The sequence below is a fragment of the Exophiala mesophila genome (assembly GCF_000836275.1).
Source record: "Exophiala mesophila strain CBS 40295 unplaced genomic scaffold supercont1.2, whole genome shotgun sequence".
Classification (NCBI taxonomy): domain Eukaryota; kingdom Fungi; phylum Ascomycota; class Eurotiomycetes; order Chaetothyriales; family Herpotrichiellaceae; genus Exophiala; species Exophiala mesophila.
Window position 1 is genome coordinate 5346299 of NW_015622505.1, and position 22247 is coordinate 5368545.

Below are 22247 nucleotides of genomic sequence, written 5' to 3' on the forward strand. Positions count from 1 at the left end.
CTAATCTGAACAAACACCCTCCCCTTCTCTCCTTCGCCTTCACTCTAGCAGAAACGACTCGCCGTTGGCCAATTCTACACACTCCATCCTCTGGAGCCATGCTTCTCGCCCCATATCAGATTCACTGTGGCGGATGCTGGCCAATGCATCAACAACGCTCCACACCTTGCGCTGTAATAACGGTGCTATCAGGCCAGATCCGGGCTTTTCTTCGTCGTGTGTACCAATCCAGTACTTGGCCAAGATCGTCCGTTGTGCCTTGATAGCATTGACAGCCCCCAAGTTGAGTTGTTTGTGATTGGCAATTGAGACGTCATGTAAGCCATGCAGGAAGGCCACAACATTAAGAGGGGGCCGAGTATGCATCAATTTGGACACTGATGACGCTTCGATGCCATGAGGAGAGTAAATGTATGCATCTGTTGTATCTCTGTGGGCTCTTGGCCTCACACATATTACCATGGCAGAGTGATAGGCCAAAGCGTCGAATCGAGTGGTGATCCTGCTGATGTTAACCCACGAAGGCCATGGCCAGTCACCATGGCCATGGCTTGACCAGCCGTGCTTCTCGTCAAAAGGCGGTATCTGGACCACTCGATTGAAATGCTTCCATGATCGGATCAATTGTGCCGCCTTGGTCGAGGCATACACTGGGATGTCGGCATCAAAGTCGAGCAATGTGGCACGGTGGCAGTGATCAGTAAACTCATGCGATATCAGAATCCCGTCCACTCGATTGCAGGCGATGTTCATGGATGGTATTCTGTCATCATCGCCCACATAGCAGTCAGAATCACATTGCTCCAGCCTCTCAGCTTGACGTAGTAGGTCATCAAGTTCAGTTGCCGATTCAACACTGCTCTTGACCGAATGCCATTGCTTGGAGAACCAGCCTGCTACGTCTTCCTGAGTTCCCTTCAACCAGGGATCAATCAAGATATTGTAGCGAGATCGACCTCTAGGTGACAACGAGGGCTCTGGGTATGGTAATGACAATAACCAGGTGGTGTCTGCATTGAGATGTGTAATGAAGGGTTTTTTGGCTTGATGCGCTCGTCGGATGGACGCCTTGAGTTCACATTGCAATTGATCACCAGGCTGCTTCCCGTCGTCGTCATTGCTCATCACTTAAATAGTGATCAGATGTCAGCGTAGACTATAATCCACGTTGGAAGGAGTCACAGAGATCATCTGACCGAAGACGGTGGGATCTCAACATGTTGATCAAGCTGGGTGGATAGAAGCTGGTACTTCTGGGAGTAAAACTAGATCAGGTACCTATTGGTTCCTGGGATGCGGGGTAAGCCTTAGGCAGGTGGACACTAAGTAGAGAAATCGGAGGTTAGTTCCGTCTGCTCTGGGTGCGTTCGACCATGCAGCACCTGAGGATACTATGTACCTACTTAGAGGTACCTAGCTAGGTAGTAGGAAGGAGGTACCAATCCACGAATATTCCTGCAAGCCACGAGCGATGTATATCAAGTACCTAGGTACCTAGCATTACCTCGACCTTGCTTGTCACCTTGTTGGCAAGTCGCTGCTCGTTTGACATTTGGCACAACGATGGACGGACGGGCCAATTACACACCAACCTGTGAGGCGATTGTTTGTCATTCCTTGGTCTAACAAGGATTAACAGGCAACATTATTTTTTTCTTCCAATTATAAAAGTATGTAGAACTACAGGATGCCCGCATTCCACACCTCTACAGAAGATGTTCACAGTACTAGGTAGGTACTCTAGTTACATCACTCACCACTCATCACTGGTTCGGAGTGGGGTTGTCCAGTGTGCACCTTTCCTGTAGGACCCGCTCCACCCACCAACAACAGTTTCCACCTCAGATCTCTGGGCGTCAGGTTGACAACAGACCGCGCATGACACCCCCAAGGGATCTAACCTTCCCTAGAAGCCACTGCGTCACTGACTTCTAGGCGGCGATTCTCGACGCCCCTCGGCCCCTAGCCTGTGGTCTCCCCAGGGCCTCCCACGCTTGGCAGTGCGGATATTGCCTCCAAGCAATCCCCAAGCATTTCACTTCCAAACGCTTATCTCTGACGATTTAGAGCGACTGTAAGGAGCGAGTCACCCAGTGACCACCAACACATATCCCACGGGTCCCTCCAGAACAATCACGCATTACCGTAGGTCCTGAGGTAGGTGCCTAGGTAAACCACCACCACCACCTCCTCCTCACACTTTCCTCCCTTACCTTATCCCCATCTAAATCCAACCAAGCCTTCTCCCACACGACCTACTCTTTACATCCATCTACTTCGCCAGCCATCCTCTGCATCTTCATATCCACCATTCCTTCTCAGTTCTGTCCCTCCGCCGATGGTCGACTCAGCTGACGAACCTCCGCTGTTGAAAACTCGTCTCTACTCATGGGCTAAGATCAGCACTCTCCTATCCTTTTCCTTCCGCCGGAAACCGGCCTCGCACGAAAAATCAATCTTACCAATCACCGCCTCGACCTCTGATCACCAATCCACACCCACTGACCATGTATGCAACGATCCCTCAGCAGCTGGTAGTGCAGATCAAGGATCTCATGCCATCCCAAAGGATAAAGGGCAACATCCTCCACCTCCTGTGGACCAGAAAAGAGATGGAACGGAACCTTCCGCCTTAGAGACTACCGACATTGAGGTCAGCAAACAATCCTTACTTCGTCGATTCACTCGCGATGTCAAGCGGATCATCTTCTCCAGTTGGATCAACTGGCTGCTTGTCTTTGTACCAGTTGCCATTATCCTCGGCGCTTTGGTCGACTGGGGCCATCATGACTTGGTCAGTCCAAACGTCATCTTTGCCTTGAACGCAGTCGCCATCATCCCCCTCGCCTCTTTGCTTTCATATGCCACTGAAAGTGTCGCCATCAGACTCGGCGATACTATCGGCGCTCTGATGAATGTCACCTTTGGCAACGCCGTCGAGCTCATCATCTTCATTATCGCTCTCAATGCTGGCGAAGTCCGTGTCGTTCAGGCCGCCGCTCTGGGTTCCATCTTGTCCAACCTGCTCCTCATCCTCGGCATGTGTTTTGTCGTCGGAGGCCTCCGCTTTCGAGAGCAGTTATACAATTCCACCGTTTCCCAGATGAGTGCTTGTCTCTTGTGTCTCAGTGTTATCAGCCTCCTCCTCCCCACCGCCTTTCATGCGTCCTTCTCAAACATGAACGCTGCCGATGACAGTGTCCTCAAGGTCTCGAGGGGGACAAGTGTAGTCCTGCTCCTGGTATACCTTCTATATCTTCTCTTCCAGCTCAAGTCACACGCCTTTATGTATCAGAGTACTCCGCAACACCTCATTGACGAAGAATCCCACCCTGGCGTCCTCGCCGACATTCTCAACGCTTCAAGCACTTCCAGCGATACCTCCAGCTCTAGTTCTTCCGATACCGACTCAAGCTCCGGCTCACAAACCACCGCCAAACGCTTCAGACGTGCTCTCCGAAGAAAGCGCCGCAAGTCGACTTCTAGCACAAAGGACAATATCTCTATCCCCGCCATCACAACAAGCTCATCCAATTTGACCGTCTCTGGCGGACTGCTCCCTCAAAATGCCACTTCTGGTCCCTCCGCACCTGATACCGTCCTCAGTGGCGACGAGGCTGACGTTGACGTTCAACGTCAACTTGGCCGTCGTCACTCGCGAGCGAACACTGTTTATTCCCGAGATTTTGAGAGCCAACCTCAGTCGGACCACGTATCTACAAAATCCAAGAAATCGCGTAAGAAACACAGAAAATTCAATCGAGCCAAAAAGGAAAAGGACAAAGACAATAAACCGGCAGGTGTAGTGGAAGATGCTCCGGTTGTGGAATCACGGCCAGGGACTGATACTGATACCTTCCTTAATCCCACGCATCTCCAGGTCCCTCATGTCATCTTCGCCCCTGATCTCGAAGCCGCAAATGATGACTCGACCAAGCACCCCTTTAATATTCGCAACTTATCTGAGGCAGTGCGTCCGGCATTCAACTCAACAAACTTTCCACATCACCAAGCAATGGCACGTCCTCTTGCCATCCCCATCAGGCCACCTTCTCGGGCCCCTTCTAGCCCAAGGCCAGTGCGCCGGACTTCATCCATGCCTGATATCCTCCACAGAACCAGCTCTAGCACTCGAATCTTCAACATCCCACCTCCTTCACGCCCCTTGACCCCAGTAATGGACCCGGAGGCAGAGGTCGAGGCCCAAGGCGTGGTCGAGCAGCCAAACCTGTCTCGTACCTCGGCCATTGTCATGCTCTTGGCTTCGACGGCCATGGTGGCATTATGTGCCGAGTTTCTTGTCGGCAGTATCGATCATCTGGTGGCCAGTACCGATGTGTCGCAGGCCTTCATTGGTCTCATTATCCTTCCTGTCGTGGGCAACGCCGCAGAACATGTGACGGCCGTCACCGTGGCCGCCAAGAACAAGATGGATCTCGCCATCAACATTGCCTTGGGCAGTAGCATCCAAATCGCCTTGTTTGTCACGCCCTTTATGGTCATCCTTGGTTGGATCTTAAAAACCGAGATGAGCCTGTACTTCAGTCTGTTTGAGACTGTCAGCCTCTTTGCCAGCGCCTTCATCGTCAGCTTCTTGATGATAGACGGGCGCAGTAACTACCTTGAAGGCGCCTTGTTGATTGCAGCATACGTCATTATCGCTGTCGCTGCGTTTTACTATCCCAAATGCGACCTCAGCGACGCCAGTGGGCCTGTGGATGCGTCGCTTGCGAGCTGCTGATGATCGGTCTTTTTTCTTGCATGACTACGTAGTTGGCGTCCAGGTTGCAGGCCTGTCTCACGTACGCTCTCTTCTTTCTTTTTCTTTCCTCTCAGGCCGTGGTTTTGCATGCACCACATGCATGTACCAGCTCAGCGTTGGCCAATGGACCTTCTTTTCTCAACAATGTATCACTTGGTCCCACGATTACGAAACTCGTGCTTCATGCGGCTGAAGCAGGACTGTCACAAGTCTCGACATGAGAAAATAATGTTTCACTATCGAGCATCTGATCTTTCCAAGTCGCCGAATTAGCTACATTCTCTAGGTCAAAATGCAAGTGTCATCTTTCTAATTGCGCCTTCTTCCTGATTACGTTTGCCGTTGGTGCGTGAAATTCAACGTGCAGCAAGAAGTCATCGCCTCATCAATCTAGTTGCCTTCCCCCAACAATCACAGTGAACAATCTAGGGTCGCCTGCATGCACCTCACCACTTTGATCGGGGCCGCCACTTGGCTGGACATCATCATAGGGAAATGCATACCCCTTTCCGTCAACATTGGCCTCATGCACTATCCGTGAATAATGGTTTGTAATCGAATGTCCATAGTACAGCCCTCGGTCGGCTGGGAACGAATCCGTGGCCAAAAGTGTCGAACGGTTGAACGCCGCTGCGAGTCTGGGGATAATGCAATTCTTCTCCGCATCTGCACCGGTCTGGAAGGGTCCAGTAGAGCAGGAGAAGATGTCCCTGGTGCTCGGTCTCTGGAACGTTGACCGACCGAAACAAATTGTGTTCGATGAGGAAGAGATCTGCCCACCTACGATACCAAACCCCGCTTGGGTGTCAATCAACATCGACTTTGACGAGAACTTGGACCATGCTTGATCCACATAATGGTCAAAATAGCCCGCGAGGAGGGCCGGATTGAGCACCATGCCTTGGTTTGGTGACAGTACACGACATTTCCCATCACCCATCTGAACAATCAATTGATCCCAACCCTTGCCATCGAGAGCATTCTGGGCGCGAAGCTCATCGCAGACCCTTTCAAGACCCGATGCCGGCATGCCCAAGACTCGGTGTGTCTGTCCACCCCAGGTCTCGAGCTGCAAGGCAATCGGCGGTCCCACAAAGTCAACGTAGCTGATATTGGCATATAGTTGGTCACGGTTGAAGGTGAACTCGGCAAAACCCCAGTCGGTGTTGAAGTTCGCATCCGACGGATTTGTCACGGACGGTTCAACGAGCGCTGGGCCAGGGTTGAGGTAAAATGACAGTGGGCTGCCGATTGAGAAGTAGATGCGGCCACCTGCGAGGCGAGGGATCGTCACCATCACAGTTTCACCCGGAGGCCCCAAGGCGATGGCTATGTTCTCCGATATCTGCGTGCCAATTGAGGCTGGTGATTGGGGTAAGAATGGTGTGTGACCATCCGCGAGGAGCAGATATAGTGCATTGTTGCTGTCGAGGGCTCGGCCCGTGATGTAGGCATAGACCACGTCGCATTGAGTCTGGTTCTGCAGGGCTATGTTCAACTCCGGTCCGCCGGGGATCGTTGTTATGCGTGATCGAGCTGCAGACGGTGGCGAGACCGGGGATTGATGAGTTGCTGGGGTGGAAGGTGATGGAGAATGTGACTGAGGTGGAGAACGATGGGTGGGGCCTATTTTCGTCCCTCGCTGAAAGAGGCCATTGAGACGTTTCATTCTTTAAAAACTTGAATTTCTTTGCTGCCTCGATGACACCGCCGGGATCGAATTGTGTTGAATGAAGCTGCCAGCATGAGGGTGAAGTTGGAGTTGCCAAGGAGGCAACGTCATCATCGACCAGCTGCGCTAACGTACGAGATCATAGAAATTCTTGCACCTGCGGTCTGGACAGCAGCAGCATCCGCCATGTAAGAAGACATGTACACATTCCACGTAAATGCTGGGCCATCGAGCGGCTAGTATTGTGAGGGCCTTGAAGTTGGAGGTGTCAAGACGTGGCGGCCCTAGACGTAGTGGTGTACAGTATAGCGAATCACGTATGACACCACACACGTGATATCAGACGCATGCGGGCGGCCACGGCGGCCTAGATTGAGAAAGTAGCTAGTTTCGACGGGGCTGCATACTGCAGGTCTCGCAATACCTGACCTTTCCATCTGTACGTCCAAGCGAAGAGGCTTTTACTCGAGGCAAGTGGTCTGCAATGGCACGATTCGTAAGTGCCGCCTCAGATGTGGAAGGTGTATTGGAATCACAATGCAGGTAGACACTGGATACCGAGGCACGGCGCTTTGTGTGGCGAGGATCGGCTCACGAACGATGGGAAGCGGAAAAGCAAGGTGGAGGTGGATGATCATCATCATACCAGAAAGGTCCAATAGCTGGGGTAGACAAATTCCTCTTCGAAGATTTTTCGAACCTGCTCCAGGACGAATTTCTCGACCTTGCCTACGTTCTTCAGAACCTGCTTGCCATCTTCCTGTCGGCCAATCTCGCTCTCGACATGGATTTCTTGTAGCAGGCCAGCGCGGTTGGCCCTGGTCAAATCCTTGGGGGCCTTTTCCTTTGGCACATCTGTAGGTGGATGGTCGCCAGTGAGAGCTGCAGCGTCCTCGGGGTCTAGGAAGCAGAAGTGGAGTTTCCTTTTGATCCATGCGGTAATGGAGACACCATCGAAGCTCATGCCGGTAATGGCTAGCTTGAGTGGGATGCCAACGAAACTGGGCATAGGGTAGTCAAGTAAGATTTCGGCAGTCAGAGTCATGCGCACATTGCCAGAGTACTTGACTCGTGCGACGACCTGTAGGTCGGATGGATGCCTGGTGTGGAGGATGGCTTTGGCAAGGGAGGCTTGATGGTCTAGTGGTGCATCGTCGCCCAGCGCACTGTCCACGGGGACGGTGGTATATGCCAATTTGGGAGAAGATAGGCCCGACTCAGAGCCGCGTGGGGAGGACAAGCTGTTTGCCGTAGAGGGCCGCGTCGAAGGATCACGATGAGCAGCAGACACGGCATCCACAGGCCTGGACCGAGTCGTTGCATGATCGGCGGCCGGATGAGTATGCAAAATATTGCTAGGGTTGTCATGCAACCATGTTCGAGGAGTAAACGGAGTACCACTTGCCACCGCCGCCAGAGGAGTATGCGAGCCTGATAGACCAGTGCCTGGAAAGTGGAAGTAGTTGAGGTTGGATGTGCCCCCAGGGATTCCAGGGGTGGTGCTTCGAGGGAAAGGGGCAGAAGGGTCGGCGCTTACGCCCAAGGACTCGCGCGGGAAGAGGTTGGCTCGCAGTGGTGAAATGTCAGCGTCTGGCAAGAATTGGTTGCCCCGGGCATGATGCAGTGCATGAAGCCCAGCAGTCGACTTGGAGTCTGGAAGTTGATCGATTGGAGCCGACTGTGATATTGAGGGTCGCGTAGCAGCATCCAAGACGGGCACTTTGTCGTCGGCCTGGCTGCTGGATGAATCTCGGCCATCCGCATCCACACGCTCGATCTCGTCTTCATCTTCGTCCTCGTCCTCGTAGAAATCTGGCAGTGGGTCACATATGTCCTTGATCTCAATGTCGGGACAGGCGGCACCAAATTCAAAGGAGTGGACGTGGACCGAGTTGATGAATCGTGGCAGGGTGACCTGTTGAAACTTGTCATGCACGAATTCACGAATCTTTTCTGCTAGAGCTTCACCATCAGAACCGGATGTGATATTGTTCCATCCAATATCTACGGACATGACTGCTCATCCTCATCCAGATTCGAGTTGGTAGAAGTTGTGCAACAGGAGGATGGGATCGCTCCTTCTCTTGGCGAAAGTACCATTTCAGAGTTGTCTTGCCAATAACGTCGGTTAGGGAAGGAGCGACAGAGAGGGTGCACGCGAGGGTAGGTGCAGAACGGAAGGCACGGCTGGCTTGGCACGGCGGCACTAGTTTAGCGTGGCAAGAGCGACCCATGCATCTGCAAATGTATGAGGATCTACTTGCACCTTCCTCTCGTATGCATTTGCATTTGCATATGGAGTACAAACAAAATATACTACACACAGGGGCCTGGGATCCACCAGAAAGCTTCTGATCACGACCACGCCACTCATGAGAGAGCATTTGCAGGATCGATGATGAAAGATTGTACGAATTGATTTGGGAAGTAGTTCTGCTGTGCAAAGTGATCACCCGGAGCCCTCGTGAGAGTCCTCTGAAGCCGTATGCAGTTGGCCTAGGAGGTGTGACCTGGTAGCTAGGTACCTGCATAACTCACGAATGTCCTGCTCTTACACAAGTCCAAGTCAATCGCTCCCAACAAAACGATCCAACTGATAGTAACATCGCAAAGAACAAATTTCTCAGTCATCCGCCGCTTGTTTGATTTGGAAGGATTGACACAACAGCCGCACGAAAAACAGTCACTTCCCCACCCAAATTTTGCTCTGAATGGTTCCATATCTGGCTGGGTTGTTAAATGGAGATCGCTTTCCGTGTATAAAGAAAACTTGCCTGGTCTTATTTCGCTGGCCTCTGCTGTTTAGCGCACACAGGACATGGTCCTCGTTCATCCCTGGTCCCATTCGTCGCTTGACCACTCGTGGTCTCTGCATTGATTGTCTGTTGATGTTTCCCGCCCGGATTTCTACAATCGATATACGTGATAGTGATAGTGATATTTCGCATGGTTGGAAATAGCTGGGCAAACGGAGTGCCAAAGACTTGTTGACACAGTAAATATGTTTCCGTATGTGTAATTGACCAAGGTGAAATAGAGGATAGTCCGAGGCAGTCAGGACTCCAACGGAGTCGGGTCTCCTTATATAGATAGAACTGAGGGAATCGGCAACTCTGAGGTGGCCAATCGAGCAAATCATCGGGCTCAAGGAGCCGTCATATCATCGCTTTCTACGTCCTTCCCTGGATGACTTGATGGGTAACGTTGCTGCAAGCTGGGCAATGGCGCAACCATTCCTATTCATATCTGCACCCGCCATCTCTTGGTCGTTGTCGGTTATTGTATGCTAGAAGCGATGTCACAATAGGATATGAGCTAGCACCAAGGTACCTACCTCTAGCCGTCAGTGAAACCCAAACACATGGCCCACACCCCGTGTTAGCACAACAACTTAGGCTTGTCTTGTAAGGTATCTCATATAGCCCGACTTGCCTGGTACGAGGTTAGACTGCACTCGGCAGACATATCGCGGGTCGGGGCTCTGCTGAGGCAGTGCAAGTGCAACTGTGGGAGCGCAACGGGTCGAAAGGACACTACGCATCAATCTCGAGTCACGTGCCATTTTCTTGAAGTTCTGATGCTAGCATTTGAGACTGAGACACATGGGTACTCGACCACGGGGAGCTGGAGGGAACTCGAATCGATGGTTGTTGGTACAGACTTTGGTGCTGTGGAGGACTTTTCGCTGGCAATTACTTGGGTGTTCCACTGACAAGCTGGCTGTTTTTCCGCTGAGCATTTCACATGTGCGGCGATCCCTGTTTGTCAAGTAGGTCATGTTGAGACATTGGCAAACGACAATCACAGATGGAGTATAAGCACGCAGACTGGGAGCGGTAAGCTGCACAAGGAAGATGGCAACTGTAGTGTCTATCATCAAAGAGCTGTTCATTCCACAGACTAACGCTGTGACAGTGACTCGATCACTAAATCGATCTTCTAAATTTGACTGGACCACAAGTACCTCGCTTCGGCCGTCACAGCGGCCGCGGCTACAGCCGCAGACGTAGAAAGTAGTTCAGGTCAATTTCGACATTCGATACCGGGCAGATGACGTTTAGATCAGGCCAACCACATTTGTTGGCTCTGTGGATGTTCTATAGACAAACATACTGGGTGAGGTAGTGAGTGGTGAGTGCTTAACAGGCTGGCCTTTCAACGAGCAGCAGTCGACAGGCGATAGTCAACGGTCAACGGCAATCGGTGCGGAAGTGATTTGTTTGTCTGAATTAGGAAAAAATGCTTGGACAGGGGTGTTTGTAGTCCTTGTATCCATCCGCCTTACCTTTGCTCTGTCCTCCGAAACGTCATATTGAATTTCGTGCGCAGGCGCAGGCAGGCGTATCGAACTGGCGTACTACAGTGGCCTGACACTTGATGAACTCGGTCGCCTGCATATCAACAACAATTCATGCTGGCAGCGGTCCGAAGGGGCCAATAATCTAGGTGGCACGCGGGAATAGGCATTCCCCGATGCATGCGAATGCTTATTTGAACTTGATTGAGAGGTGGCAATTCAGTGCGGATTGTGCCGGAGGCTGGATGCATTCATCATTATTGAGGGAGGGGTAACATGGGCCTGGCTGGGCTGGACAAAGACGGCCACTTTCTTGACCACGAGTGCAATGTTGGCAACGGGAGAAGTCGAGTCATTCTGCAGCTTCGTAGTCATGTTGACCTGCATAATTAATGAAATTCATGACATGGGTGAGGGAGAAAGTTGAAGACCCATGTTGAGGAAGCTTTGATAACACCCAGCACATACTCGAGGATCCCTTGCAGGCATTGCTAGGTGGCCGAGGGGCCAACTTACTGCCTAGGTACCTAGATAAGTGTTCATACAAGCATCCAGACTCTTGCGTCATGCCCGAGGAGAGTCACAACATTAGGAAAGACATGAGAGGAAAGAGTGGCTTTGTGATGCTCGACCCGCCTGCCTGCCGCCCTGTGTCCCCCCCCCCCCCCAACATCTACGAAGTTGCCCTCACAGATTTCATGCGTCACAGGTGACTTTCACTCTTGCCAAGACCGCACAAAGAGCCAAGTAACTCTCTGCAGACAATATCATCTCTTCCTCCCTCCTTCATGCTCGCCACCACTTGTCCGTCTTCCTACCATCCTCTGCTCATTCAACTGATTCCATTCATGTACATCTATTGACTCTTCGTTATTTCACTTTTGTCTCTTTTTGTGGGCACTGGTGCCCGTATGAGAGCATGCGGAGACAAAGTCGTCCCGCCAATGATGAGAAATGCACCGCAGCTTCCAGGCACTACTTACGCCGAGACCTGGGGGCCGAGGGGCACGCGGCCCCTCGGCCATAGGTGCTCATTCGCCCCGTACATCCAGGCACCCACCAGAGGTTAAGAAGCCCAAAATCCATGGTTATTACTGGGTCTGGCAAATGACAATAATAAGCATAATCACTGGGCATGCCTCTGTCCTCTGTCAATCAAAGTGTCCCCTCGGCATCACCATTGATTTCGGACCGAAGGAAGAAGACATCTCGGACTGGTACAATGGACTAACCAAAGAACACGCAAGTTCGACCACTTGTCTAGATTTCGTCCACAGGGTTGACTTTCAATGCTTTTCCAGAGTCCACCTCGGACCAAATCGTGGGGCATCTCAGCCCCTCGTTGCCAAACCAATACCAAGGTCATTGGGAGGGACAATAGCATGAAATGAGCCCAGTGATATTTGCACGATACGACGACATGTTTGCCCTTGTTTCTCTGATGAGAACGCATCGTCATCGTCATTCTTCCTGATGATGATGGCTCCTCGGTTGAGAAATCCCGAGTTCCATCCTCCCAGATCTCTCTGTGCCGGTTGCACCCTGGCCATTGTTGAGTCTGTCTAGACCGATGGTCCTTCTTTGCAGACTCTTTCGCCTATGGGTGGCCATGTTCGACAACTGACCAACAGAAAACATGGCTCGTGAACCATGGTGCAAAATTATCACCTTATGGCAATGATGGCATCACGCAATTGGACTGTCCGAGCGCGTGTTGCCATATCGTCATACCACCATCCGAGGTTAGCCGCGGGCCAGGTCCCGCATTCGAGTCGAATCCGCCACCCACCTTGCTTACACGATATTCAGGAGTTCAAAGACCTCTGAGGAGGATTGCCAGGTTTTGAGGCAACCACCCAGTGTCATGTTACCGACTTCTTCCGCCGCAACTCGGCCTGTGATTTGTGCCCCCTTGTCAAGCTAACTGTGACCAGGGCACTACTTCAGATTGGCGATCAGAATGCATTGACTCGTGTTGGTTCTGCTCGTACACTTCGGAGGTCAGAGGTCAAGGCCCCAAGTCTATAAGATATTCCGCTTGACCCCTCCTTGTTTGGATCGCTGACAGTGTCTGGATCCTCGCTCAGCGCTGTTCTCATTTTCAGTTCATTTCCATTGCTTACTCTAGCAGCAATTTGCCCCTTGAACACTATCACATCATCAGCTGAACAAAAAAACACAGTCGACACCTAAACCGCGTCCGCGTGACGCCCATTTGTCCGAGCAGAGATCCATCTATAATCACCTGGCCCTTGCGTCACTAAAGCCATTACTCAGACCCCGATTCTCCGGTACAAATAGAACAAAGCCGAAGAGTCTTTGTCCTGCACCCGTCAACTCTTTTTCAGGTCCACGTCCAGGTCCAATTCCAGACTTCAACACCTTCCACTTACACTACAACACCGTCACTGCCCCAACTCACCGTGCAATATGTCGTCCCCAGCCAACAATTTCCTGACCCTCATTCCCGCTGCCCATCGGGTTGCAGTGATCTCTCCCTTCACCAGCAACCCCAGCGAAGATATCATCGTGCCAGTCTTGCAGAAAACCCGACGTTCGTCTTCCAGCGCCACCACAGACTCCAACACTGCTGAGGAGCCGTCGCTGCCCGCCGAGGCGGAGGTGGTGGCATCACCAACCGAATCAGTTGACGTCCAAGTCACCGTCACCGATGTGGCTACCGAGCAAATCGTCCCCGTCCAAAGAGTCGGCCTCCAAACCTTTCTCCGGCTAGGCAACTAAGATCTACCGCGCCGCATTATGTCTATCTGTTTTGCATCTGGGTCACGCAGAATTTCATGGTCTGAAACCATATGTCTTATAATCAACTACCCTTTACGCAACGAATTTCTTTTAATAAGTATGTCAAATATGTTGGCTGATAGATCCATTCTGGAGACTGGATGCCCCTGTTACTTTCGATCTGATAAGCACCCTACTACAGGACTATCGCCTCCTTGACTGACGGCATTATCTTATCTGGCGTTTCTGGTGATGCCAGATTGTGTTCCAGCTTGGAAAGCGCTTTCGATCCCCGGCTGTCCCCATCGTAAGGGCATGATGAGTACTGCCATGCGTGGAGCGTGGTATGTAGAAGCTAGGTGGGGCCTCTATTGCTCGGAAGACCAGGACGTTAGGTTCTCGCCAATATGCAGCTAGAGAACAAAGACTCCAAACCCGGGGCATGATAGAGGGGATCGACAAGGTCAAATGAATCACATCTACTTGATTTTAGTTCATTTTCCTGTATGAATATTCTGTGACCAGTCCTACTCCATAGTGGCAGTGAATCTTGATTCATGTATTATTCATGCGAGCCTCTTCTCCCAGCCTCCAACATCAAAAGTCCCCCAGGTTGTACAAGTGACACCCTTAATTCTTGGGCTGGGAGGCGGTGCCGTGGGGATTCTCGAGATCTTAACGGCGGCACAGCTAGGCATCAAGTGTCAAGATGAGGCATGCTTTAGTAGGCTTCAGGTGTCTACGGTAGCCTTCGTATTGGGAGAAGCTTGAAGCCACAAGACAAGTCACAACGCCAGAACCACGAGAACTGGGTGTCAAATCTCTCTGTCTGGTGCATCTGTACCATACCTGGGGAAGATGAGCGACTCGGCCCGACAAGCTGATCATTGGCTCCCCACGTTCTCGTGTCTGGACTCCACCTCCTGATCTAGCTATTCAAACCGTGCCCAGGGGTGGGTTTCTAAGACGAATTGCCATCCAAAGTTCTTGTAGGCAGTTCGGATGTTGCGGGCGGTCTACCTTTCTGGGTCTAGCAATAGATCTTGTTCGCGAAAACGGATATAAGAACATTTCATCATTATTGTGATGGAGATGATCTCGACCGAGGAACACGGAACACGAAAGCCGGAAATATGTGAGGCAATCAGGTGAGAAGAAATGGTTCTTGCAGCCTCACACTGCCTCGGGAGTTCTATGGTCATATGAAGATGAGTGGATGGAGACATGCATGACACGATAGTTGAGCATTTCTGAGAAAGAGATGCCACTTCACAGACTCTTGCGTCCTCCATACTCCGTAGTCATTCGAGTCAGTTCCCGCACGTGAGACGGCTTGGCGTTACCCACGTGATCATGTTACTGTCATGGTGTGGTATCACATGACTTGGCTTTGATAAAAATAGATTCTTTCTTACCATCTCAGTAGTGGACCTTACTCCGTACGTGCCAACCTAAAGGAGATTTCAATGCATTAAATACATGCTCGTACCTACTTAGACTCGTACACAAGTTTGAGGCCAGGTAGGTATGTTGCCTACCTAGGTATTCATCTAATTCGACAGACTAACCGTTGTTCGTCTTCCAAATGGACTGCGTCAACCTTATACCATGTGTAAGGAGTATGTACTCCGTATGTACATGACGGAGTACTGTAAAAGACAGGCGAGACTTCCTCTGGGGTAGCTAAGGCGGGGCAGTGCCAGATCATGCCAGGGCACGTCTGTCTCTGTGCCTGGAGCATTGACACCAATCTCCAGAAGTGGTCTGATCGCTAAGAACGGGCTCTGGACTTCTTTCATCTTGCGTTGTCGTTGTCGCTAGACACATCGATGCTCGTAGAGAGGTCGTGCTCCTCGAGATGTTGATGCTACAGGCCAGATAGCCCACCTCGAAGCCTATAAGAACCCAGTAACGCCCAGGCGTGCGTAGGTGCCTGGAGAACTTTGCATTGGGGTGTGGAAGAAGATGCTTCCCTGCAGCAAGACATTCACAGGTATGTATAGTAAATTTGTGCAGGAATTAGGTAAGAAAAGTAGTTGAGCATGTGTACACCTCATTCACTTTCTCTGTACTCAATTGTCATCTCGCTGGACCTCTGGCCCACGACTTTAGAGCGGCGGGCGATGAGGATATTTGTATGCGTAAGGTAGGTACCTACCTATAGCACTGGGGCTACATTTGGATTGGGCACTCGACACTTAATCAAGCGTGTAGGGTCCTTAAATAACCTAGATGTCATTATTATTCCTCGATAATGGTGCCTGGGGCCATGCCTAAATTAGCCACAAGGTCTCATCCAATTCCCCCCTAAACTTCCATCAGCTGACTTCCCAATCGGCCTGTAATCCAGTCGTCTTCCAGGGGGCACCCACTGCTTACAATACATGACGGCGGTGATGACCCAACCTGGAACTCTCCATCCACCACGTCGTGTCCAACACCAAACAAAACTCTTTCCTTGCTCGTTTCAGCTTATTTCTTCTCTATACACAGTCCCTCATTCAGGAGGTCCTCTGCACTGCAGCAGCCGGTCGACATCTATTATTGTCGCGCAGTCTTCACACTCTTTTCGTCTCGTTCGTCAAAACTGACACTCTCTCTCCTGTGCTCATCACCTGCACTGGTCAAATTTCCCTTCCACCTTGTCCGCCCCAACACGCTTCCTCCTCGCACTATGCATTTATAATCGTCGGCGCCTGAATTCCCACCCGACCGCAAACCCACCCAGATTACAGCAAGCATGTCGCTGATAGACGGCGATCCCGTTCCCAGTCATGCACCTCAATCTCTTCACATGGCAACAACCACGTTAAAAGTAGGCGGAATGACATGTGGCGCATGCACATCCGCCGTGGAATCCGCCTTCAAAGGTGTCCCTGGTGCAGGAGCAGTCACCGTCAGCCTAATGATGGGGAGGGCCGTCGTCCATCACGATCCCTCAGTATTGTCTGCCGATCAAGCCGCCGAATTGATTGAAGACCGCGGTTTCGACGCAGAAGTCCTCACCACAGATCTTCCTCAGCATGCTCCTTCTTCCCCCAGTGCAGCCGGTCCATCGTCGTCAGCCTCTTCACCAAAGATCACCACCACGACCATTAAAATCGATGGAATGACTTGCGGTGCTTGCACCTCTGCGATCGAAGCCGGCTTCAAAGATGTCAAGGGTCTCAAAGATTTCAATATCTCACTGCTGGCGGGCCGTGCGATAATTCAGCACGAGGCCGATATCATCACATCTGATGCCCTGGCTGAAATCATCGAAGATCGAGGCTTCGATGCCACCATTTTGGACTCCAAAGTCCAAGAGTCCACAAAGCCCACTCTCACACTTGCTGTCGGACAGATGTCTGCAAACCCAACCTGGGCCACCACTCTGGCAATTGAAGGAATGACCTGTGGTGCATGTACTTCGTCCGTTGAAAAGGGCTTTCATGACGTCCCTGGCTTGGTCCGCTTCAATATCAGTCTACTAGCTGAGCGAGCCATCATCTCCCATGATCCTCAGGTCTTGACACCGGAGAAGATCGTTGAAATCATTGAAGATTCGGGGTTCGATGCCAAAATCATATCATCCAACCCAGAAACACTGGCCTCGGGCTTCTCCAACTCTTCAACGCAATTGAAAATCTATGGTCTGCAGGATGCAAAAGCTGCCACTGACCTTGAGACCGAGTTGAGGTCAAAATTAGGTATCACAAGTGCCCTCATTTCACTGTCCACATCTCGAGCTACCATAAACCACGACCCCACAATTATTGGGTTGAGAGCCATTGTTGGCATCGTTGAAGCTGCGGGCTTCAACGCTCTTGTGGCCGAATCCGATGACAACAACGCTCAGATTGAGTCCCTGGCAAAGACAAAAGAAATCCAGGAGTGGAAGAACGCGTTTATCACATCGCTAGCATTTGCCATCCCTGTCTTGCTCATCAGCATGATCATACCCATGTTCCTGCCCTCGTTAAATTTTGGCGGCTTTGAAATCATCGCAGGCCTATTCCTAGGCGATGTCATTTGTTGTGCACTAACCATTCCCGTGCAGTTTGGTATCGGAAAGCGATTCTACATCTCAGCATATAAAAGCTTGAAACACAAGTCTCCAACAATGGACGTTCTAGTCGTCCTCGGGACCTCGACGGCTTTCTTTTTCAGCGTCTTTGCCATGGTCGTGGCAATTCTCATCCCGCCTCACGGCAAACCCAGCACCATCTTTGACACAAGCACTATGCTCATCACCTTCATCACCCTCGGAAGATGGCTAGAGAATCGCGCCAAAGGACAGACGTCCAAAGCACTCTCCGCTCTTATGTCACTGGCTCCGAGCATGGCCACAATCTATGACGATCCATTGTATGCGGAGAAGCTCGCGGACGCCTGGACCACTCCTGTATCACCCATACTCGAGAAAACCCCGACCAACGCCTCATTCAAGGATGAACCTCCTGCACCATCAGGACCTTCAGCAGTCGAGAAGGTTATTCCTACCGAACTGCTCGAAGTTGGGGATATTGTTATTCTCAGACCAGGCGACAAAATTCCAGCAGATGGCACAGTCGTCCGCGGCGAAAGTTTTGTCGATGAGAGTATGGTGACTGGCGAACCAATGCCCATCTTAAAAAAGAAAAACAGTCTTCTCATTGCTGGAACGGTCAATGGTGCTGGGAAAATCGACTTCAAGGTTTCTCGCGCTGGCAAAGACACTCAGTTGAGTCAAATTGTCAATCTAGTTCAAGAGGCGCAAACCAGCCGTGCGCCTATACAGCGCATGGCGGATCTTGTGGCGGGATATTTCGTACCCGTCATCATCATCCTCGGGCTGACCACATTCGTTGCCTGGTTTGTCTTGAGTCACACGCTCCCTAACCCGCCCAAGATTTTTACAGATGCCGAGAACGGCGGGAAATTCATGGTTTGTCTCAAGCTGTGCATATCCGTCATTGTCTTTGCATGTCCATGTGCTTTGGGATTGGCGACTCCTACGGCCGTTATGGTTGGAACTGGGGCCGCCTCACAGCAAGGCATTCTCGTCAAAGGCGGCGCCGCGCTTGAAACCGCTACCCGCATCACCCATGTTGTTCTGGACAAGACTGGCACACTGACATTCGGCAAACTCAAGGTTGCCGAGACTCATCTGCACCCAAATTGGACTTCCACTGAAGAACGCACCAAGCTCTGGTGGAACCTGATTGGCCTTGCCGAAGTTGGCTCGGAGCATCCAATTGCAAGGTCCATCCTGGGGGCTGCTAGAGAGGTATTGCATATGGAAGCAGGAGACACCTTTTCCGGTCAGGTTGGCACCTTTGGTGTTTCTGTAGGCCTTGGCGTCTCTGCCCTAATTGACCTCGATATACCTGGGGAGGAGACCAGTCGCTACAAAGTATATGTTGGAAATGCTGCCTTCCTACACACTAAGCATATCGAAATCCCCCACGACATTGAAGAGGCCGCAACCTCGGTCCTCTCACCCACCACGCGAACAAAGTCTAAAACGGGCATCACCACAATTTATGTTGCAATTAATGGTCTATACGCCGGTACATTAGGTCTATCTGATACACTCAAGCCAACTGCCGCCGCTGCTGTGGCGGCCCTACACCGGATGGGTGTCTCCACGTCACTGATAACCGGCGACACGTATAATACGGCACTGACCATCGGAGAGCTCGTCGGCATTCCGAAGGATTCGATTCGAGCCAGCGTCAGCCCCGGCGACAAACAGAACATCGTCGCCGAGCTACAGGCTCAAGGCGAAATTGTGGCAATGGTCGGTGATGGCATCAATGACTCTCCAGCACTTGCCACTGCCGATATTGGGATCGGCCTCGTTTCAGGTTCAGACATTGCGGTTGAAGCTGCCGATATTGTCATTATGCGCAGCGAGGATCTTTTGAATATTCCGACGGCCCTGCACCTTTGTCGCGTCTTCTTCCGCCGCATCAAATTCAACCTGATGTGGGCTTGCGCCTACAACGTGATTGGGTTGCCATTCGCCATGGGCATCTTTCTCCCCTTTGGCTACCACATGCCGCCCCTGATGAGCGCGACCGCCATGATTTTTAGCTCAATCTCAGTGACCCTGAGCAGCCTTGCGCTGCGGTGGACTACGCGACCTAAATGGTTGACCGTGGAGAACATGGAGTACGAGAAAGCAAAGATCGTTGTTCCGCTACGTGGTCAACCGAAGAAGACCGGGCCGCTGCGGATCGCCAGGGGTGTGATATTGGGTATCTTTGACTTCGCAGTGTCAGCATTCAAGGGAGTACGGTTGGCTGGGGGTTCGGGAGAAAATGACCGCGGGACGTATGTTCCACTCAGGACGGCGGAGCCTGCCTAGAATTGTTGGTCTTTGTTCATACACGTAATTATATCATATTGTACATCCACATCTACAGTCCACGCGCTGGACACAACTCGGTCCAAGTCTAAATCAGCCCATTTGTCTAGCAACCAGTCGAGCCCTTGGCTTGTGGTGGTCTCCAAGCCGGCGGACTGTTCGTCCATGCGATCGACCCGGTTGACAGCATGAATGATGTGCTGACACTCCTCCGGAAGCATTATGCCGCGTCTCGACGCAGTTTTTCTGAGAGTGGCAAGCATGCTCTCGAGTGCTTGAAAACGTCGAGAGGCCGCAGAGGTACCTATCCAGAGTTCAACCAGAGTGGCCTGCGAACCGGGCCGTTGTTCTTGCTTGGGCCACGAGGGTGGCTTCAACTGCCGCGTATGATGCAAATTGATCATGGACATGGAATCAAGGCCAAAAGGGTCCAGGTGAGCCTGTTGAGGTTCAGGTCAAGGGCGACCTACTTCAACTCACTTGTTGTTGGCGAGCTTACGTCGTCTGTCATCCCTGTCATCTTTGACGCAGTCTGTGTGGTGTGCAATGCAAGCATTGCATGGCTGACTACCATTACACTGCAATGTGGTCATTCGAAGTCAAGTAACAAATCTCTCGAGGACAAAGGCAAAGGTGATGTGGAAGGCCAGAGTCAGGGGCACGGGCAATATTGACCAGGCTGGACGGAATGATCATTTTCAGGCAAAGCGAGCCATATCATGATGGATGAGAAGAAGGGTGGTAGGAAGAGCATTCGAGATCGACTGGTCCGATGTAGCATGACTGCGGGTTTCTGACGAAAGACTGGTGCTGGCAAGAGGACGTTATTGTCATGGGTGCACGGGGTATCAAGAATACAACGGGCAGGTTTGTCGACTTTCAGGGTGTTGATGGGAGGTGATGCAAAGGATGTGTGGTGCCATGTATCGGAAGCCTCATCCTCTAAGCTAGAATTGAAGCAACTGATTGTGATTGGACATGTGACATGTTGAACTCTTGCGCAGCTGCGAACGCAACGGCAGAGGAGGAGGAGGAGGAGGAGGAGGAGGAGGAGGAGGAGGAGGAGGAGGAATGCTTCTATTTCCAAGCGCGGAAAGTTGTCACCAGCGATTTGAACCCGTTGAATGATTGATTATGGCCTCAGGGCCGACTACATACAGCTGTCTTGGTGGGAGAAGGAGTGGGAAAGGTACGTGGCTGTTGTTTAAGCATCGCAACAACTACAATTCATGTTCGGCACAGGCTTCTAGACCACCCACCAGTAGTTTCGATATGTTCGAATCTTGAACCGACTTGAGAAAGTCTTCCTTGCCAGTGCCATGACCGTCGAGGCCATAAATGACACCAAAGTCGGACACAAAGTTGTCAAAGGTGGTCTGGGGCTTGTCGCGACAGAGGCCACACATGATGTGGATAAGCTCATTCTTGAAATTGCTTCTGGGAAATGCATGCACAATCTCCTTGTACTCTTCCACTGTGATGAGATTCCCCGGAATTGGCAAGTTGGGACCAAAGAAGTCGGCCATGATGCCTAGCTGGGTAGCTAGAACTTCTGGCTCTTTGTGGTGAGCTATTGAGGCAGTGGTGTGGAGTGCAATGGCGTCCCAAACGAGTTGAAGGCGGTGCTTGTCCCATGGATCTTGGGCCGAAGACTGAATAAATGTTCGAGCTATGTTGGCACCATCCACCTCGAAGCGTTTGTCGGACGAAAGCAGTGATTTGGTCGTAGCCCATCCCATGTCATGCAAGATGGCCGAAAGCGCTACAGCCTCAACATCAAGGTTTGCCGTGGCCAGTGGTGGAAATTTGCGAGCCAGGAGCATGGCAAAGCTGGCGCTCCGCAGAACATGGTGTCGTGTAGCTTCACTGGTGTGTTGATTGATATAGGAATAGGCTTGCAAAGTCAGAGGCGTTGTAGGTATAAGTGCCTGAGAGATGGGCAGATTTGGGAATGGCGATGTGCCTGACATGATATTAGACCTGAGTTTTCAATGTCTCTTGAGTTCTGCCCGGATGGTGGATAGAGTCGTGGGCAGACTACCACACCTGGGTACACCTACATGTTTTATAGTTGCCATCGACGACAACAGATATCGCTTCGGTCCTTCTTGACCAAGATAGTGTCAATTGACGTGGGCGAGGCCACCCTTTGAGACGGAGTTGAGGTTCAAAGTAAGAAGGACAAGTCGCGTTCTTACTGGCTGGCTGGTCCGATGGACAGGGAAGGCTCGACCAGGCTAACCAGAATTGCTCTTTTTACTCAAAGCGATGGCGGAAGGCGTGGAAGACGTGGATGGTCAGTCTTCAATCTCAAATTGGCCCTGACGAGGGTTCGTCATGGCAGCATAATTCCTCCGTCTCACCTCAGGATGAAGATTAAGTTAGTACTATACCTTGATCGGCGATCATGGCTTTGGAGCCCTCGTTCTGCTGACCCTATTCT

At 51.4% G+C, this 22247-nt stretch overlaps 7 protein-coding genes across 7 annotated transcripts; 3 read left to right on the top strand and 4 right to left on the bottom strand.

The window, feature by feature from the left end:
- Positions 1-39: 39 nt before the first annotated feature.
- PV10_03634 (uncharacterized protein) lies at positions 40-1125 on the bottom strand (the record flags this gene model as incomplete). The annotated part of the gene is made up of 1 exon (XM_016368108.1): positions 40-1125. The coding sequence occupies one exon, from the start codon at positions 1123-1125 to the stop codon at positions 40-42; it is 1086 nt and encodes a 361-aa protein (XP_016227626.1).
- A 1106-nt stretch (positions 1126-2231) lies between these two features.
- On the top strand, positions 2232-5075 carry PV10_03635 (calcium/proton exchanger). The gene has a single exon (XM_016368109.1). The coding sequence runs from the start codon at positions 2339-2341 to the stop codon at positions 4739-4741; it is 2403 nt and encodes an 800-aa protein (XP_016227627.1). The 5' UTR covers positions 2232-2338; the 3' UTR covers positions 4742-5075.
- PV10_03636 (uncharacterized protein) lies at positions 4997-6879 on the bottom strand. The gene has a single exon (XM_016368110.1). The coding sequence runs from the start codon at positions 6429-6431 to the stop codon at positions 5148-5150; it is 1284 nt and encodes a 427-aa protein (XP_016227628.1). The 5' UTR covers positions 6432-6879; the 3' UTR covers positions 4997-5147.
- Positions 6859-8547, bottom strand: PV10_03637 (uncharacterized protein). Its single transcript, XM_016368111.1, has one exon. It carries the CDS (start codon positions 8446-8448, stop codon positions 7075-7077), a length of 1374 nt encoding a protein of 457 aa, XP_016227629.1. The 5' UTR covers positions 8449-8547; the 3' UTR covers positions 6859-7074.
- Positions 8548-12734: 4187 nt separating this feature from the next.
- Positions 12735-14341, top strand: PV10_03638 (uncharacterized protein). Its single transcript, XM_016368112.1, has one exon. The coding sequence runs from the start codon at positions 13162-13164 to the stop codon at positions 13471-13473; it is 312 nt and encodes a 103-aa protein (XP_016227630.1). The 5' UTR covers positions 12735-13161; the 3' UTR covers positions 13474-14341.
- A 1562-nt stretch (positions 14342-15903) lies between these two features.
- Positions 15904-19855, top strand: PV10_03639 (uncharacterized protein). Its single transcript, XM_016368113.1, has one exon. The coding sequence runs from the start codon at positions 16214-16216 to the stop codon at positions 19802-19804; it is 3591 nt and encodes a 1196-aa protein (XP_016227631.1). The 5' UTR covers positions 15904-16213; the 3' UTR covers positions 19805-19855.
- Positions 19856-20914: 1059 nt separating this feature from the next.
- Positions 20915-21828, bottom strand: PV10_03640 (uncharacterized protein). The gene has a single exon (XM_016368114.1). The coding sequence runs from the start codon at positions 21772-21774 to the stop codon at positions 21025-21027; it is 750 nt and encodes a 249-aa protein (XP_016227632.1). The 5' UTR covers positions 21775-21828; the 3' UTR covers positions 20915-21024.
- Positions 21829-22247: the final 419 nt, after the last annotated feature.